At 33.8% G+C, this 19,773-nt stretch overlaps 2 protein-coding genes across 2 annotated transcripts; one reads left to right on the top strand and one right to left on the bottom strand.

The window, feature by feature from the left end:
- The first annotated feature begins 3,409 nt into the window (after nt 1–3,409).
- LOC139904637 (thylakoidal processing peptidase 1, chloroplastic-like) lies at nt 3,410–6,661 on the top strand. Its single transcript, XM_071886571.1, has 6 exons — nt 3,410–4,474; nt 4,932–5,000; nt 5,113–5,181; nt 5,262–5,348; nt 5,436–5,503; nt 6,241–6,661. Exons 1-6 carry the CDS (start codon nt 3,767–3,769, stop codon nt 6,350–6,352), a joined length of 1,113 nt encoding a protein of 370 aa, XP_071742672.1. The 5' UTR covers nt 3,410–3,766; the 3' UTR covers nt 6,353–6,661.
- Nucleotides 6,662–11,615: 4,954 nt separating this feature from the next.
- LOC139840381 (probable disease resistance protein At4g33300) lies at nt 11,616–15,582 on the bottom strand. The gene is made up of 5 exons (XM_071830652.1): nt 14,786–15,582; nt 14,269–14,687; nt 13,800–14,158; nt 13,498–13,703; nt 11,616–12,671 (listed from the first exon to the last, which is right to left on the bottom strand). Exons 1-5 carry the CDS (start codon nt 15,447–15,449, stop codon nt 11,842–11,844), a joined length of 2,478 nt encoding a protein of 825 aa, XP_071686753.1. The 5' UTR covers nt 15,450–15,582; the 3' UTR covers nt 11,616–11,841.
- Between the last annotated feature and the right edge of the window lie 4,191 nt (nt 15,583–19,773).

The raw sequence follows: 19,773 nt of genomic DNA, 5'->3' as shown, positions 1-19,773 counted from the left end.
GTGTGTGGTCCTTTTTGTGGTTGCATGTTGTTTCGTGTTTTGTCTAGCTCCTTGCTAGTTTTTTTATCTCGTGTAATTGATTCTTTTTATTTATAAAATTTTTTACTTGCCTTTAAGAAAAAAAAAACTCCCATGACTCACAAGTTACTACATTGACCCAAATACCCGTAACATTTAGCATATCAGTCGCGCAGCTGTCCGAGAGATCTTTCGTGCAGCTATTTGTGTAGTTTTTCGATGTTAAGGAGTAAATAGTAATTTGATGTTCAGAGGACAGAAAAATTAACATAGTAATTCGGAGAGTAAATTAACATTTAGAGCATAATAGTAAAGTAATTTGATGTTAAGGAGTAATAATCATGTTTATGGATCAAGTAAGGGTGAATGATCACCTCTGTTACTACTCCGTATAAAGTTACAATTTTAAACTAAAGATCAATAACACGTCTGCATTCATGAAGATGTTTGGAAAGTCAAACGGAAAATGTTCGGAAAGACGGGAACATCCTAACTTAATCCAGAAAGGCCAATTGCGTATGCGCTTACGTCCTCGATTTTTATCATATATAATTCGCATTCACACCGTTAATTGATTATTTACAAGTCCAAAGACTATTCTAATTTCTAATTCTAATAATAATAATAATAATAATAATAATGTCACATGCCAAGTGTAAGTTTTATAAATAAAAGTTTTGCATAGACAATGAGTACTTGACTTTTGCTAAGCAAATGTATTTATCTATTCAGTTTGCTTGGTCAACGAGAATCTAAATGTTTTGAAATGATTTATGATGAAAACCACTTTGATCTATAATTCCTTTGAAGTTAAGATATTATATTAAATAAATAAATATTATAAAACATGTTTCCTATTAGGGGATGATTCTCACACACCACTTTTTGACCCCTATACACTTTTGTCTCATAAGTTGACAGTTATGCCCCTAGAAAGTTGAACTTATTATATTATTATAAGTATAATTAAGGGTAGATTATGTAATTAGGTGTACATGGATCAAAATGTAATGTGTGAGAATCACCTCCCTTGGTATTACTTACAAACTCTTGGTACTAGTTTAAACATCACTGTTGAAAAAAAAAAAATCGAGTTTTTGAATTTTCTTCACGTTATAAATTTGATAACAGGAAGTATAAACTAAATTATAATCCCTCTTCCATTATTATTGTTCATTTATTAATTGCATAAAATTTTAGAAAAATTATATTTACTTCATCATTTTTCACCAATAAACTATCTTCAAAATTGAAAAAGAAAAATTATTAAGAGGTGTTTGAATTTGCGTTTTGAAAATTGATTATGCTTTTTAGACAATTATAATCAAATAATCTCATGTAGCAAAACGTGATATAAATTAATGGTATTTGATTTGATTATGCTTTTTAAAACGCAATAATCTACTCCGTAATAATTAGTTTTGTAAGTGTTTGATAAATTAGATTATTTGATAAATTAAGAAACAATTAGGAAGAAAAATAGAGGGAAAAGAAAATAATCAAATAGTCAAATATTCACGTTTTGCTGCCAGAGTGGGGTGACCTGCTTTTTCATTTTCATGTTTTGAATTTCTAAAAACGCAATTAATTGATTTTCAAATTGAATTTACCAAACATTATTTTATTATTTATTTACGATTTGAAAACGCAATAATTAAATAATCACTCACAAATCGCTATACCAAACACCCCCTAAAAATCAAATGAAATACTCTGTAACCATTTTGAAACAGAGGGAGTAATATTTATTTTTTTAACTAATGAAATGAGAAAAAAAGAATAAAGATGTATTCTACTTATTAGTTTAGGTGAAGTTATAATTATAATTATAATTATAATTAAGTTTAAGATTTTTTTTACGAATTCTTTAAAGGCTGTCGTTAAAGTGCATAAACTTTATGCACGTAACGATTATATATGTATTTTAAAGTAACGATTATGAAATTGTATGGAAGTTTTATACATCTAAACAACATTTCTTTAATGACAAAATATGTATAAACCATGTTGTTTATTATTTAATTATTTATTTATATTTATATTTACTTATGTGAAATTATAGAGGGCGGGGTGATTAAGGGTATGTTTGATAATTAGCTTTTGATGTTTTTTTAAGAGTTTTAATTACTGAGTAGTTTTTATAAAAAACTTTTAGAGTTTTATCTAATAGAAAAGATAGAATTTGAAAAAATTTAGAACTAAAAAGCTCATATCTTTTTATTAATTTACTATTTTTAATAGTTTCACTTACTATACAAAACAATCAGATGTTATTTATTTTTTAATATATTTTTATTTGAAGACTAACGTTGTAAAAAGATGTGGTCTAGAGGTCTGTGTATAGAATACTGTTTGTTTTCATGTCTGCAAAATTACTTAATCATGTCTACAGTATTTAGAAGCACATTTTTAAGCCATGCAAGATTGTAGATACAATATGCCATTATTTTATCTTATGTGTTTAAGAAAATAAACAAATCGAAAAACAAAATAACTTCTCTTTATTTAAAGATAGAGGAAGAATTGTCTACGTCTTCCTTAAATAACAACTACTGCGTTTGTTTACCTCTTGATGGAATGATTTAGTACTGAATGCTGAACTATTCAGCATTCAGTGCGTTTGTTTTTTTTTTACCTCTGAATGACATATGGTGCTGGATGGTTCAACATTTAGTGCTGAACCATTCAGAGATGAATCACACCCTTAACCATTAGGGGTGTGTTTGGGTGACGAGCTTGTTGGAGCTTATGGGAGCTTATAGGAGCTTGAGCTTATGATTTTAATAAGCTCCAAGTCATAAGCTTCGTTTGGTAGAGAAAAAAAGTAGAGCTTATGAAAATCATAAGCTCTGAAAAAATAAGCTACTAGCTTATTGAAAAAAGTAGAGCTTATGAACTGGAAAATAAGCTCCAGCTAGTTTACCAAACACTTATAAAAAATAATAAGCTCCAGCTATCAGCTTAAAAAATAAGCTCCAGCTCCAGCTCTATCTCATAAGCTCCAGCTCTAGCTACAAGCTCCAGCTCCAGCTACTTTCATCCAAACACACCTAGGAGGGTAAATTTTAACAAGTTATATTCTTCTTAAATCGTATCCAGAACACTTATCAAATAAATATATTGAAGTTTTTTTGTTAATGTTAAACGATAACAAATTGATTTAATTCATTCATATTGATTATTCAAAATAACTATCAAACAACTTACTGTCATTCATTCAGAACTAATTTAATTTAGAACTTTTAAATAATTCAGATTATGAATCATTCGGTACTTAATCATTAGACTAACCAATATCACAATTCACAACTACTACTGGTTTGAGTTACTATACCCCATTCGGCCGCCTCTTATGAACAAAAAGCAAAAAAGGAATTGTACTTCTAACTTGTCACACATAATTTGGGCTCAAGTTTTTATTTTCCTTTTTCTTCTTTTGTTCACCTCTCATTCTCCACCACATCCCTGATCCCTCTCCGTCACTTCTCGGAGAGGAACCACAAAAAAAAAAAAATCAATTTCAAAAACTAGGGTTTCCAATTTCATCAATTTCACCCAAATTTAATCTTCCATTTCATCAATTCCACCTTAATCTAACTCTTCAATTCAACCCTACGCTCTCAACTCAACAAATTCGTTCAATTCCGATGGGATCGCTTGTTTTATAAGTTTTTTATTCACATCACAAACCCTAATTTCCGAACAAGAAATTTTTCACATCTTCATCATCTTAATCAAATTTGCTATTATGGCGCTTCGATTTACCGTTTCTTATTCCGGTTACGTGGCTCAAAACCTAGCCTCCGTCACCGGAAAATCCAATACAAGCCGGATCTTCCACGAGGTATTTGCTCGTCCTCGTATTTTTCAAACACCTGAACGTGATTCGGCTACCGTTTATCGGCGGCCGTCAACGGCGTCGTCTGTCTCGTCTTACGCGTCGATCGCCGGTGAGTTGTTAGGGATTGAAGGTTGCTCAAGACCTTCCCCGATTATTGTTGGATTGATCTCGTTAGTAAAGTCAACGGCGGTTGGTGGTGGCTCTGGTGGTGGTTCTGGTGGTTTAGGAGGGTTAGGGATATCGCCGTTGAAGGCGAGTACGATCATACCGTTTTTGCAAGGATCCAAGTGGCTCCCCTGTAATGAGATTAATAGTAGTGAGGTAGATAAAGGTGGTACTAGAACTATGAAGAAGAATGAGACTCAAACTCAGACTCAGGCTTCAAGTGAATGTGTGAAAAGATGCGATGCTGTTAGTGGTAAACAAGCGGTTGTTAGTGAAAGGAACAACTGGCTTTCTAAAATGTTGAATGTATGTTCTGATGATGCTAAGGCTGCATTTACTGCTTTGAGTGTTACTATATTGTTTAGATCGCAGTTGGCGGAACCTAGATCAATTCCTTCAGCTTCCATGAGCCCTACCCTGGATGCTGGTGATCGAATTTTGTCTGAAAAGGTATGATACTGTCTGCTGGTTTATTGTTTAGTAGATGCGGTCATTAGGAGTAGATAAATAAAGAATAAAGTAGTTTACTTATGAATGTGAAGTACTATTTGGGAATTATATAATTAGCTCAAGTTTATTAATGCTCCAATTGAGTTACATTTGGTGGATTTGAAAGTGTTATCTAGTAATTGCCTGATATTTTACTTATAGAATATTTTACCGTATATTTTTATGCAATTTTGAAAGTTATTTGAAAACTGCCGTAATCTGTTTTAGGCATATAGTTCATTTGTTTTTGAGCTAGCTTTTATTGAGTAATTAGTGGAGTATGATATTAGCTTGATAGGGTAGCAGATAAATCTGACAGATGAATTTGACTAGCTCGGAAATATGAATATTTTGTTAAGCACAAGATGTCAAGATTATTTCTTGCAAGATTTTGATATTTTTCTTGCTATTGATTTAGGTTTCTTACATCTTTCGGAGGCCAGAAGTGTCAGATATTGTTGTATTTAAGGCTCCTCCCATTCTTCAGGTGAGATTTTAGTTTTGAAATCTGATCTTCTATATCAGAAGACTTGCAATATGCATTTATAAGGTTTATTTTGTTGTTGCTGACTCAGTATCCTTGATCCATCATCATACAGCAAATTGGCTATAGTTCTGGTGATGTATTTATAAAAAGAATTGTAGCGAAGGCTGGAGATTGTGTTGAGGTAAGACATCCTCTATATTTAACAGATATCGTTGCACTTGTTATATGATGCTTGATTAAAATCTCATTCAATGAATTTAGGTTCGCGAAGGTAAGCTGTTGGTGAATGGTGTTGCTCAAGATGAGGAGTTCATTTTAGAGCCTTTAGAATATGAAATGAAACCAATGGTACCTTCCTTTGCTTTTGTTAGTTCTTCATTGTGCTGATGTGTACGAATGTTATATCTTTAATGGCTCAACATTATTCTATTTCAGATTGTGCCAGAAGGCTATGTGTTTGTGATGGGCGACAATCGTAACAACAGTTTTGACTCGCACAACTGGTACAACTCATGTTTTATATATTACCTTTGTTTAGTAGTGGCAAAATGGGCATGCTGGATGGTTTGGGTAATGGGTCAAAATGAGTACTTATTACACAGGGGTGGGGGTTGGGTCGACTGATAAAAAATAAAAAATTCAGTTGCTATACAAGCAAAGTAGTGTGTTATATTATTATATATAACGTATACAGATTCATTGTAATAGCATAACAATAATCATAACATTATTATTGGATGTACAAGGTTACAAATTTTCGTTTGATTTAGTTTCTTGCGTGACCTTGTATCTGTTTTATTCCTAAGAATACTTGGACTTGCAAAGTTCTGATATAGGGTAACCAACTTGGTAACCCGGTTGAATGATTCCATGTAAGCTGGCATTTTCACAACTTTGACTATGTGGCTTTGTTTCTGATTTGAGGCTTTTTGTAACTGCTAACGAAGCTTGTTACCCAAATAAGTCATATTAAAACTCACTGCCTTCTTACGTTATTAAATTATGTAATTTTCTGAATATGATGCTTTAAGAGGTTTTGGCATTAAAATTGCGCTGCTGAGTTTTCTCCTAAAATTTGTTTCTAATTTATACGTTGATCCATTAGGTCACTGGAAATATAAGGTTACCCGAATGGTTCCTTGTTGCATCATTGAGTCAAGTTTCCCATCTTTACTGTTTGGATACTTTGTATACAATAAGTGCATGCATTCTTATTTATGTGTGATTTGTGATTGTGCAGGGGTCCCCTTCCTATAGAAAACATTGTGGGTAGGTCTGTGTTTCGATATTGGCCACCGGCAAAAATCTCGGACACAATATATGAAGTAAGAAGAGGTCTTGCACATTCTTGACAACTGTCATCCTTCCTATCTACCCAGAGGGTGAATCTTGAATGACTCCTTTTTTTGACAATTTGGCTTTTGTCCCTCTTTTTGCTCACCATCACCGAGCGTTGTGAATACTTTGCTTCGTTGCTGCAGTCCTCCTTCATGTCTGTTTTTATTTGGGACCGGACAATCGTGTCCATCTGTTTGTTATTTAACTGCGTTGATGGCCATCAATGGCCTGCTTTAGGGTTCGTTATTTTGCTTCTTTAACTGTCGATGAATGTTGAATTTTATCATCTTTGCAATTTAGTAAAGATTAAAATATTGTAATCATTCTTGTAGTCTATAACTACCTAGTAGAGTTTTGATGCTATAACTTGAAATGGCTTGGCTTTAATCGTTCATTTCTGATGGGTCAAGTCTTCTAGTAAAAAGAGTAATCCTGCGCTGTTTGACGAAGGATCTGAAGTAGGTAACATTTGAAATGTATACAAGGGCTCTTCATTTCAAACCGCTTTGTATCTATTCTTAACCTTACTCGTCCTTTTTTCATTGTTCCTTGCATGCAAAATATAGTGAGTATGCTCTAATGCTCTTATAGACTTCAGGACTGGATTAGTTTCTTGCCCATCATGGTATGTCATAGTTAAGGGGTAAAAAGACAATACACAAAACTCTTGCTTCTCTTATTCCACATCCCAGTTCAACTTTTGGTTTCTTCCTGATTTGTCACTGACCACCGTAATGCGTATTGTCGTTCTTTGTTTTATTATGGTGTTGAGGGTACTCCATTCAGTGGCATAGTTTCTGGCAGCATCAGAGGTGGTGGGTAAAGCTATCGGAAGCTTTAATGGCTTGTATTGGAAAAGGAGACACAACTCACAAGGATGAATTTATCTTGATTCCCTCAAATCCACTGTTAAACCAGTGTTCTTATGTTGCTATGAAAAGCTCAGATTTTGTTGTTCTCCCCTTTTGTCATCAAATTGGGCTTTTTTCTTATATCATGATATTTTCCAGTCAATTTCAGGTTAGAAATCGATGGTTGTTTCCGTATCTCCATCTGTTTTTTTTCCGTGTCAAGTGGAGTTGATGCTTATGATTTAGGAACTTGCATACTGTGGTTTTTCAGGTGATGTCTCAAACTGTTCAGAGTACCCATGAGGTAGTATCTTGCAAGTTGCAATCTTTTCTACGGGATTATTGTTCCTGTTCATATAAGACCTCACGTATTTAAAAATGTAGGGTGGATTACTAGCAATTACAGTATTACTTTGATAAAATCATACACTTAGATTAAGAAGAAGAAACGTGAGTCTTTGATAATTCTTTGATTTGACTATAGTAAATCTGCTAAAAGACGAAACTCTTGCTTTCTGTCTATATTTTTGACATATAAACAAATTCCTTATGTCTCAATTTATATGAGATACAAATGTGTAACTAGTATTTTTTTTTATTATTATTTTTTTATACATTTACATGAATAAATGATAATATCTTATAACCTACCTACCACTAGATGACCTAGTAATCACCATGAGCACATCTTTAGTTGCTAGGGACAAAGTCCATAAGATCACGGTCTCACCGATAACATAATTAGGTCATTTACATTCAAGTAAAAATGTCTGCTCTCTTTAGATAACTTAAACTGAAAACAATTAATCCGTTTCAATAGTATTTTATAACCTAGTGAGTTGTATATTATTTTACCAATAAGTTTGATTTTGTACCACATTTTACATATTGAAGTTTGAAGTGGTTGAGACTTGAGATATGTTGGTCCGATTAAGGATCATTAATAACCAAGCAAAATCAAAGACGGAAGAGATAAATACGATGAATTAAACATAAATCAATATTATTAATATAAACGTTACACTTACAATTGATTTAAACGGAGAAATATCGGTTGGCTAGGGGAGATCGAGCATGATCTCCCCTGGAATCGCCAAAACGGCTCTTTCAAATTATGGGTGATCCCAATTAGAGTTCTACTCTCTTGACCCTAAACACATGTGATACTGATATATATAGACTAACTAGGCTTAGGTTATCCTAATGGGCCTATCAATATGAACAGTCCAACAGTCACATATGATCTTGTAACTGATCAGTTTCACGCATGTAATGCATTTAGGTGTACAATGTAAGAATAAACGTTATTCGACCAGCGACGGCCATACAAAATATGCATCAACAATTGGAGCCGTTTGGATCTTCGGATCGATGTTCTAGCGAATCGTTGACTTTCGGGGATCGATTTAGTCGAACCGGATTGAATGAATCGGATTAGATCGATGCCTAGAGTCGTTATTCGACTTGGATGAGTTTTGGATCAGTTGAGGTAGAGAGAAAATGACCAGGAAACCAAATGGGGTGATTAGATGATTAGCCACAAATGAGAAATCTTAATCTCTATTTATACTCATTTGGGCTTCGGTCATTCGTCGCGTCCGTCTTGTGTGATTGATCTGAACTTGGGCCTTTATGCACCAACAAGATAGGTGTGAGTATTTTTCTAATGCAACCACATACCATAAATATTTACGAATATTTACAAAAGTATCACTTTAAGATTTAGAACTCACCACTTAAAGTTGATAAGTATAGCCCTTTAATTTGGTGCAATGCGTTACTTGACTCTAACAATAAACATAAAACAAGTAAACGATTAGTTTTTCTTGTTGCAACAATTATATGGTACTCCGTATTAGATAGTACTTTCATGTTCCCTTGAAACAAGTCACTTTATCACCAAATTTATTATCACGCTTTTGAAGACGTGTTACATACAAAGACCACAAAGTATCCTTTTCAAAAACCTAAATATTCAATGTATGTAGTCAAGGTTAATGTGGCATGTACGACTTTACATGTCAAACATCAATGAATCAACACCACAATAAAGACAGAAAGTTTGGCCAAAACACATGATGAAATATCTCTACTTCACAGGAATGTTTTTGGAATAATTATATGAGCTGGTTTGATCGTGAGAGATGAAACGATATCGATAAATATAAGTATTATTATATATTACTATACATTGATGAGTAACAGACATGATTTGAGTTTAAAACACATGATCAAATGGCTAACATATTTTATTTGAAAGAGAAAGTTATATATCCTTTCACTTGAACCTCCTATAACTATAACTAATTTGTTGTAAACGGAATCCAAATTCCATCAAATTAGTACAAACGTACCCTAGTCACCTAGTGTAATACTGAAACTATAATGCTTACATATATCATTTATGAAATTAGTATCACTTTCAAGACTTCATCTAAAACACGAATTCTAGAGGATATTATGAAACTGGTTGCTGCTATCACATATGATCACACTTCATGGTCAAACCATTGAACACGTTTCGTTCGTTTCATACAACAAAATAAAACTATTTGTCAAAAAAACCTGTCCCTTAGTCAAATATCAATAAGAATTCACTAAAGTTTCAATTATTTATACGTACTTTTAATGGAAAAGTAAAAATTTAATATGGTAACTTTACGACCAAATTTTTAGAAGATAGAAAAATGTTCTTTACATTTGCAGCTTATTATAATTTAAAATGTTTCTTTACATTTGTAACTTATTTTATAATTTACTTCTTATTCTTATAAAAAGTTCCCTAATTTACATTGTAACTTTTATATTTTTTTTATCGCAGGTGGTCCATGTAATTTTTATAAAAAATCACTTGTGGTCTCTATACTTTTTTTTGTCATGGATGGTCCCTCTAGTTTGACATTTAAATCACCGAAAGTCCGTGTGGTATTGTGGTGCATATCCACAAGGACCATCCTTGATGAAAAAAATGGAAATTACAGGGACCGCATGTGATCCAAATGCAAATCACGGGGATCGTCAAGGAGTAGAAGGACCACTGGTGATTTTTGATACAAATCACAGGGACCATTCGTGGTATCTTGTCTAAAATAAAAATAATAATTTTCGTGCTGATAGGGTTGAGGGGGAGAATATAACTGATAGGGGTGTTGGTGATATTCAGGGGAGTTCTAGTGCTGTTGTGGTTGCTGCTATGCAAAGGACAGAGGGTGATCTAAGGGCTCAGATGAACAAGAGATTTAGATTCAGAAGATATGAATGTGATGTTGAGGTTGAGGTTGATAAATCTGAATTTGAAGGTGTAACTCTACTGCTAACAATGACACACTTACCAGATAGGAGGTTAAGAGTTAAAATAAATCAAATTGTTCGTTTGGGTTTTTGTGAGTGAAAAGGCATAGCTGTGTGTATCAAGGAGTATGCAGGAGATCAAGTTGTTGTGAAAGAAGTGTTGAAGAGAGTTTATATGCTGGTACATTTGGTGTTTGAAGAAGGGTTTATAACTTTTAAGGATTATGAGGTGTTTTGTGGAATGTTTGATCTAGAGATGAAAGAAAGAAGAGCTAAGGGACATGTTGAAAGGTATGTTGTCCCTGAACATTTAGAGTTTGTTGATGATAAGTATGTTGAGTATTTGAATAGTTTGATGTTTAAGACAAATGGAAATCAAAGGATGTTGATTAGGGTTGATCAGTTTGAAGGGGCTAGTATTGAGATGTTGATCAGTTTATTATTCAGATGTGAGACAGAGCAAACTTTTCCTTTTAGGGTTCAATTGTTGAATCACTTGTATAACAAGCTAACCATGTTGAAGAAAATTCCTCACATGAAGAACAAGTGTAAGCTTATCGAAAAGGAGTATGCTAAGGTGGTTAATTAGGTGTACAGGTTGTTTTGACATCATCAGATAGGGAGAGATTGTTGGGAAAATGAAAATCTGATGAGTCAAAAGCATGCTAGAGTCTGGAGATTTAGAGTCTGAAGTTGCAGACTCTGATGTTTACTGAAGTCAACGGTTTGAGATTTCTTGATGCCTAAGCTAAGGAATATTCTGGAGATATGTTTAAAGTTTAAGAAGATTTGTTTTGATTCGGTTTTATCTCCAGAAGATTAACTTTAGAGTTATTTGCATATTAGTTTAGTTTTTAAGTTTATCTTTACCTTATTTATAGCTAAGTTGTTTTGGAAACCAAATCTTTAGTTTTGGTGTTTATCTGTATAAATAGGGTCGTATGGTTTGCTTTGAACATATATCTTTGCACGATCAACATTATCAATTTTATATTTCATTATCGTGTTCTCTCAATTCTCGCACTAATAATTCTTATTTATTGTTTAATTGAGAGTCTGATGTTCATAGTTCAATTACTGTGAACTATTAGTAATTAATTTTTGTACTAATATTTACAACGTTTACCCCAAGCTTTCCAACATATACATATTTAATTACGGAGTATTATTTATATTCGCTTGTTAACTAGAGGCAAGAAGCATACATACTTTATTAGCACAACCGGTATTGCTTCCACTTGAAACAAAAAACAGAAGTGCCAAGAAGCCTCTTTATTCTCTAACCAATTTATCTACATATCAATAATCTACTCTACTTTGTAGATACAAAAGTTTAAAAATCAAAACTAATAATGAGACTTTCACTCTTTAAGCCAGTCAAGATCATAACGCTGTTCTGCAACTTGAACACATAAACTGGACAACTCTTTCTCCATGCCTTTCCATTGCCATGAAATCTCTTCATCACATATTACCCGTCTCAACGATCTCAAACTCGATACACATTTTGGTAACATTTTTATTTGCGGGCATTCGTGCATATCGATTTCTTTTAAACTCAAACAACCACCAATTTCTTCATTAAGAGAATGAAGACTGACACATTGTGAGACATTAATATGTTGTAACCATACAAGATCCTTGATCCCATATGGCAGCGTTTTAAGCTTTGGACACGCGTAAACTCTCAAAATATGTAAAAAGATCAGTTTACCAAAATCAAATGGGAGTTCTTCAAAGCTTTCACAGTTGGTGATGCTTAGACTCTTTAGTGATTTCAGTTGGCATACACTTGAGGGTAGTTTGGTCATTTCGACACAGTGATCCATCGTGAGTTCTGTGAGGCAAGGGAATAAGTAACAGAGGTCGAGTTCTGTTTCATCTTTGAAGTTTATCTTACAAAGATGTAAAGATAATTTTTGAACATTTGTGAGGGGCGAAATGGACTTTTTTGGTAGATGAGGGATGGTCACTTTTTCGAACCAAAGGCTTCTTAAATTGGTTAAGGTACCTAAGACTGAAATGTTATGAAGTTGTGCTGTTTTACTGTAGTTTATTAACACCAAGGCTCTTAGTTTAGGCATGTTTTCGATAAAAGGAGGCAAGAAATAATCAGTTGAGTCGAAGTTCAAGATCAAAACTTCAGCTTTAGGAAATTCCATTTTGAACCAATCCATTTCTCGCATTTCGCCTACATAACAAAAAGTTCTAGAATTTGTTATTAATGAGCAATTAAAGTAGACATTAAGGTGTTGTCTGTTTTTTAAGATGTTTTTGCTTGGAGATCTGTGGATCATGTCTGTAGAGAAGATGTGCCATAAACATCTTTATACTTTGCTGAATAGTGAATATTGTTTGTTTTAATGTCTAAAAAATAACTTAATCATGTCTGTAACACTCAGTGGCGGATCCAGGATTATTTTCCTACGGGGGCAAAAATTTACTAAAATTATTTGAATTTTAAAAATCATATAAAACAACGTTATAAAAACATATTATTATAACGCCTTTGCATTCTAGCAATAAATTGTTCTTATAAGAACTCACAGGACATAGCTCCTAAGTTTCTCAAAGAGAACTTATAAATGCTATCAAAAAGTAATAATAACAGGTGCAAGACTCGAACCTCCAACCAGTTTGTTATTAACAGCTTACATCAACCAGCTGATCCAAGAACACTTTGTTATACATTTCTTCTATATATTATATAACCTGATAGTTACGCACAGTTTTATCGCATTTACATAAAAAAATTTTAAAATATTTTCGATCGCTGGGGGCGGATGACCCCGGTTGCACCATGCTGGATCCGCCCGTGGTAACACTTAAAAACATTTTTTCTAAGTCTGCGAGTTTGCAGACAGATTAGAAATCATTTTATCTTATGTCTTGATAAAAACAAACAATCTGCACTAAAAGCGTACGCGAATGCGCAGACATAAGTGAAAAACAATCAATCTAACTTAAACCCTCGTGGTTTCAACTGAAATAGTTAAATCAGCCAGAGTTTTATTTACCTGTATGAACAGAGACAATTCGCGCCAAAAATGGCTCATCGGCATTTCTTTCCCATTCTTTAGGAACCCCATTTTCTCTCCTAGCCATAACCAATCTTTTTCGCTGATTTACACTCTCAAAATTGCTCATATAAATTGCAAGATCTCTTAACACATCATGTTGAGACACCGAAATCTCATAGTAGCTACCATACATATCCCCAGCCCTAAAATAATTGCACATAAATATCAAACTTATGATAACCATAAATCATAATCATATCTTAATGGTCCCATCAAAATATATCCATATAAATAAATACCTTGAATGTTTAACAAGTGTGATAAGATTCTTGTTTGAGAGCTCAACAAGGATAGCAAAAGCATCTTCTTCATCAATATCATGAAGTTCTGTCCACATATTTACAAGAACATCTAAAGGTATATTTTTATCCTCTACGAAAGCACCCAAATCCAAAAAACAATCTCGAACCTTTTGATCTGAAAGGCAATCAACGCTTAATTTCATCCGATTAAGCAACTCATTTTCGTGTGAGTCACATATCGGTTGAGCTTTTGACAACCGATTTTTAGCTGCTTCCCAATACTTTTCAGGTTGGTCTCTTAATGAAGCTCCTATCACTTTTAGTGCTAAAGGCAGCCCTTTACATTTCTCCACAATCTGTTAGACCAAATTATCAATTTATTAACTTAAACACACAAATCTTTACATCAAACTTCACACCATTAAGCTAAATTACATATAAAGTTATATAAATATATAAATTATACCTGTTTAATCATATTCCTATCTACACCAGAAGGAATTGAAGTGGTACCAAAAGCATTGTGACAAAAAAGTGAAATTGCATCTTCTTCTCTTAACAACTCCAACTCGTACGTTGAGTTTAACATCAAAGATTGAAACTTAATACGCGAAACCACAACAGTCTTACAACCAGGAACTTTATAAATAAGTTGTTGAAGAACTTCAAGAGACCAAACATCATCCAAAACTATTAAAATAGGAACCACCATGTTCCAATTATTATTATTATTATTAAACTGAAGTGTCCATTGAGATGCAATATTCATATTAGAATAACCATTAAACTTGCTTTTAGAAACAAATCCCAAAATCTTTTGTCTTAATTCTTCCACATTTGGACACTGTGAAACTGTCAGCACCAGAATCTTGTTATTGTAATAACCTGAAACAGGACAAACATAATCCATTTCAAATCATTTTTTTTTTTATATTAAAGTTGAACACAAATATAGAAATTCTTTAACGAAATTTATAACTTACGTCGAACTTCATTATCGCGACAAATTTCTTTAACTAGAGTAGTTTTACCACTTCCACCAATTCCATTAATCCCAAAAACTTTGAAACTATTATGATCATCATCAAGAATCATATCTTTCACTTTTCTTAATCCTAATTGCATCCCTACATTTACTAAATTACCCTCAAACATCTCCTCTGCACCATATTCATCATCATTCCATGCAAGTTTCATCGACCCAAGTCGTCTTTCAAGCCTACGAGCTGAGCCTTCAATTCGATCAAAACGTTCATTTGCTTCGACCCTCAAATGGTGCACATCAGCAAGCACGTGAGCTTGGATTGGTCCTTGAAGAAACCTTGATATCTTCTTTTCTGTTTTGTCCATTTTTCGCAATAATTGATGGTTTTTGTACACGTTCCAACGGCTAGAGTTTAGGACTTTTGTGGCGAGTTCACGGCCTTCGTTAAGTGTTTGTGATATCTTGTCGAGTTGCATCTGACGTGGGCCGGGTAATTCGACACCGGAGTATTTGATTTCGGTTATAATTGGAAGGAGTTGGTTGACTGTTTTGTAAAGATGTTCGGCACTTTTTTTGAATAAAATTGCTTTTGTTGTTATGGTAAGTAGCATTTTTAGTAGCTCAGTGGCAATTTCTCCGGCGAAGAAATCAGTTACCGCCATTTTTTGATTTGTCACCGGCGCCGGTGAGGTTTGGAGGGAAGGGAGATGGGTTGAGTATTTATGTTGTTAATTTTATGTCGATAATAAAGTAAGAGTTGCTTTTGGGATATTATGTTGTTGCAATAAAAAGTACTTCATCGGTTTCAATTTAATATATATATGCACACACAAAATATGACACGATTTAATAAATAAATGTCACTATGAGAATAACTTTTATATTTCAGTTTTATTCTTTATTTTTTTTCTTAACTTTTTGATTTACTGCACAAAGTATAGATATAAAAGAATTTTACATAAATTTTTTTTCGAAAGGCAATAATAATTATATTAATAAAAACTAGCAAGATGCTAGGAGATACAAAGTGGGTTATAAATCTAAACACGACAACTCACGACTATTCACGACTTCAAACTCGAATCGACTACCACATAAATCTAAACACGAGTAGAACATATAGATCTGAACACGACACGGCAACTCACGACTTCAAACTCGAATCAACTACCACATAAATCTAAACACGAGTAGAACATATATATCTGAACACGAGTGGGTTAACTAAGAACCTAGGAGACCACCTTGATAACCACAACATATTACAAGACCACTTAAGGGCAAGCACCCGAATGAAAGCATGGAACCCGACAATAACCCGAAAACCAAACCATGAAACCCACGAAAATCTAAATCAAATATCCAATCACGCAATTAAATCGAGTGGTGATAATGCAATATGTCAAGATGATTAACAAAGAAATAACCCACGATTATGTTGACCACTACATGCTGTGCAGATACTCACGACTTGGACCACAAAATCTCCACCCACTGCACCTAGTTGAACCCACGAGAGCTTTACCCAGTTGAAGCCACGAAAAAACTTGCACCACGATTACGCACACAACAACCACGAACCAGCAACCATAACCCGAAATCGCGAACCTGCAACCACGAAACCTACCACCTCGAACCTGATATCCACGACAGAGAGCAAACACGACGTAAACCAGACCCCCGAAGCTGCCAAACTAGAAGCCAAACTCCATATAGATGAGCCGGTCTGAGATATCAACCGGAAAACACCACTAGCAAACTTACAGTAATCTTGCACCAAACTATAGAACCAAATCATCTGAACGAGCCTAACTAGATCCAAAGCTTCAAACGCCGTCAAACACCCAACGGTGGAGCCACCGCAAACCACGACCAAACTAGGAAAAAGGAATCACCCCAGTTACACCCATATACCACTAAATCACCAAAATGGATTTGTCTATCGCCAACAGGAAGAGCAGCTGATGGGATCCGTCCGGAAACTTAAAGCCGCTACCGGAAATTAACACCAACGAACCTCCAGATAGCAAATTCAGAAAACCAAGAAGAAGATCCAGCAAGGTAGTAAACTCTTAGTGGCGTGGCAGCAGCACAAGGCCCAAAAACCGGCGGAGGAGACGAGTTTTAGAGAGAATCAGTGAGACCACGCCGGAAAAAACGCAAAAAACGATGGCAAGATCCAAGTTCACAAACAACCAAACTTCAAACTGAAAAACCATTCGCAGAAAACAGGTGAACTACACCTGTTTTCACCGCCTGCTACCGGAAACACTTGTCGGAATGGCGTTGGAACTTGGATCTCACCGGAAAAGGAGAAGAAGAAACAGAGCCAAGAAAAGGAAAAAGACGAAGAGGAGAGGGGAAGGGAAGGAAACAGGAAACAAGTACAAATAAATAAATATGAAGCCGGACCACCGGCGGAGCCGGTGGCCGGAGAGAGCAAGGTAGGTGGCGGTTTTTTGAATTCTAGGGAAACGAGAGGGTAAGAATTTTACATAATTATTAACCTTTTATTTAAAAGACAAAAATTATGAATAATAAATTTATGATTAAAACGTTTTTTAAAGTAAACTATTAATTTACATCACTATTAAAAATGATGAATGTAAAAATGATGAATTTTACGTCATTATTAATCTTTTATTAAAGTAGACTATAATTTTATGACATCTTAACAAGAAAATAAGAGACTACTAAATTGAGATGGAGAAAGTATATGAAACTAATGGTGTCGTACTAAAACACAAACTATGTGAATAGTTAACAGTATTTGATGATGTCATACTCAACTAATTTAGGTTTTTTTATCTTTAACAAATGTAGCATTTTTTGAGTTTTCTTTTTCTGTTCTCTAAATCATTCATTTCATTATTTAATTAAAATAACTAAATAAATTAATACTTAGTAAGATTTTTTTTCGAAAAGCAACATTTTATTAAAACTCACGAAATTTAGGCCATCAGGGACCCAACACGATACAATAGTACTCGATACAAGTTACATCATTAAGAAACAGCCTCGACAAAACAAAACTCGATCACAATGACAGTTGCTGATATTGCAACTAAACGCGATACGCTAGACTAAACAGGACCATGGATCCGAGAACCAAACTAACTAATCGATCTTCCTATTTGTGATGACCCGTCCAAATCTATTTGGATGAATACATCATTCATCGATTTCATAGTGAGGTTTTGACCTCTATATGATACGTTTTGTAAACATTGCATTCTTTTGAAAAAGTCACACCATAAATGAATATATAAATCCAATATTTTCGACGTCTGATGATTTCTACGTATAGACAATCACCGTATATAATAGTTTGCAATACTACATCCGTTGATAATGCAGTCAAAATAAGATACATGGTGATGATTTTGTGAATGCAAAGTTTTCTTGAATAAAGCATGTATGACTCCATGCACATAGCTTGTATTATAACGTATAAGCAAACAGCTGAAGACTTAAGCAAACAGCTGAAGACTTCTAGAAACCTGAGAATAAACATGCTTAAAAGTGTCAATACAAAGGTTGGTGAGTTCATAGTTTTAATGTTGCGCATAATCTGTATATAATGGTGGATCACAAGATTTCAGTTGTTTCATCCAGAAACGTTTATCAAATTATTCTACAAGATTGAGCACCCTGGTAACTAAACTTTAACGTCTATATAATAAGTACCCCTATTTTAACATACATGCAACCAACATGTACAACATACGCAAACCAACGTGTACTAAACTCAAATAGCATACGTCTCTTTTATAGTTCAGGCTAGGGTTTCTATACCTGGAACAGACGGGGATGTCAAGCTCTATGGATCCATATATAACTACTCGCGCCCACCAGTTCTTATAACCGGCAGTTACTAGTTGCCAAAGCTAAGGGATTTTCGGTTCAAACTCAGTGTAGAATTAAGTATGTACTTGTGTCCATTGCGTTTAAAATAAATTGCATGTATTCTCAGCCCAAAATATATTTTGCAAAAGCAATTAAAAAGGGAGCAAATGAAACTCACCTTAGCAGCACATAAGGTCATTCACCAAAATGTGACCGAAAATCGGAATGCAAAATAACCGTAGATCTCAACCTAGAGAACATATGTTGGTCAATACATGTCTAACAAGCTAGATTAGGTCATAGTGTATCACAATCCTAATGCTCGAGACCAACATGCAAAAGTTAACAAAAGTCATCTCAAAAGTCAACCTGACCCAGTATGATCTTTAAATCTATACATGTTTATTAACATAATATAAGTCTTGATAATTGAACGAATTTATAGTTTATCAAACTCAAAATATTATTTATTTCAGGAGCTATATTATATTTGAATTATCATGGCAATCGAACATATTTATTATTTCACATAGTTTTCCAATACTTGTAAAATCAGATTATAGTGTTTATAAAGCTTTTAAAACATGATAAGACATTCAACTTTGACAATTGATCAACAAAACAAAACGTGCCTTATATAGAAATTCATTTACTCGATTAGTAATATCTAGAAATCCAATTTATCAATCTCATAGACAAGTTGTTTAAATATTAATTTACAGTTTCAAACACAATTTCAATTAACGTTAACCATAATTCAGTTGACCATATCTTTTAATCCGTTCATCGAAATCACGCGATTTCTAAATGAAAAGTTATTAATTTTTCGATAGCTTTCCAACGACATGCATATCATATACTTTATATTAGTAGCATATGTATTAAATTCGTGATTCATTGTAAAACTATCTAACGACGAAATTTAGCATACAAGCATGCATAAACATATATACTCGAGCACTAGACATGGATACACTATTAATATATAAAAGATAAGATATGAATGCTCACGTATCAATATTGAGATTCAATATTTCAAAAAAGTACGTAGACGCAACGGAAATGATAAACGTTAGGTTGACCTTTGACTCATGATCATAACCACAAAGCAATACCCATAACCTCCATAGCTATAACCCA

The sequence above is a fragment of the Rutidosis leptorrhynchoides genome, chromosome 4 (genome assembly GCF_046630445.1).
Source record: "Rutidosis leptorrhynchoides isolate AG116_Rl617_1_P2 chromosome 4, CSIRO_AGI_Rlap_v1, whole genome shotgun sequence".
In the NCBI taxonomy this organism is placed as follows: Eukaryota; Viridiplantae; Streptophyta; class Magnoliopsida; order Asterales; family Asteraceae; genus Rutidosis; species Rutidosis leptorrhynchoides.
This window is presented reverse-complemented; position numbering and strand designations above follow the sequence as displayed.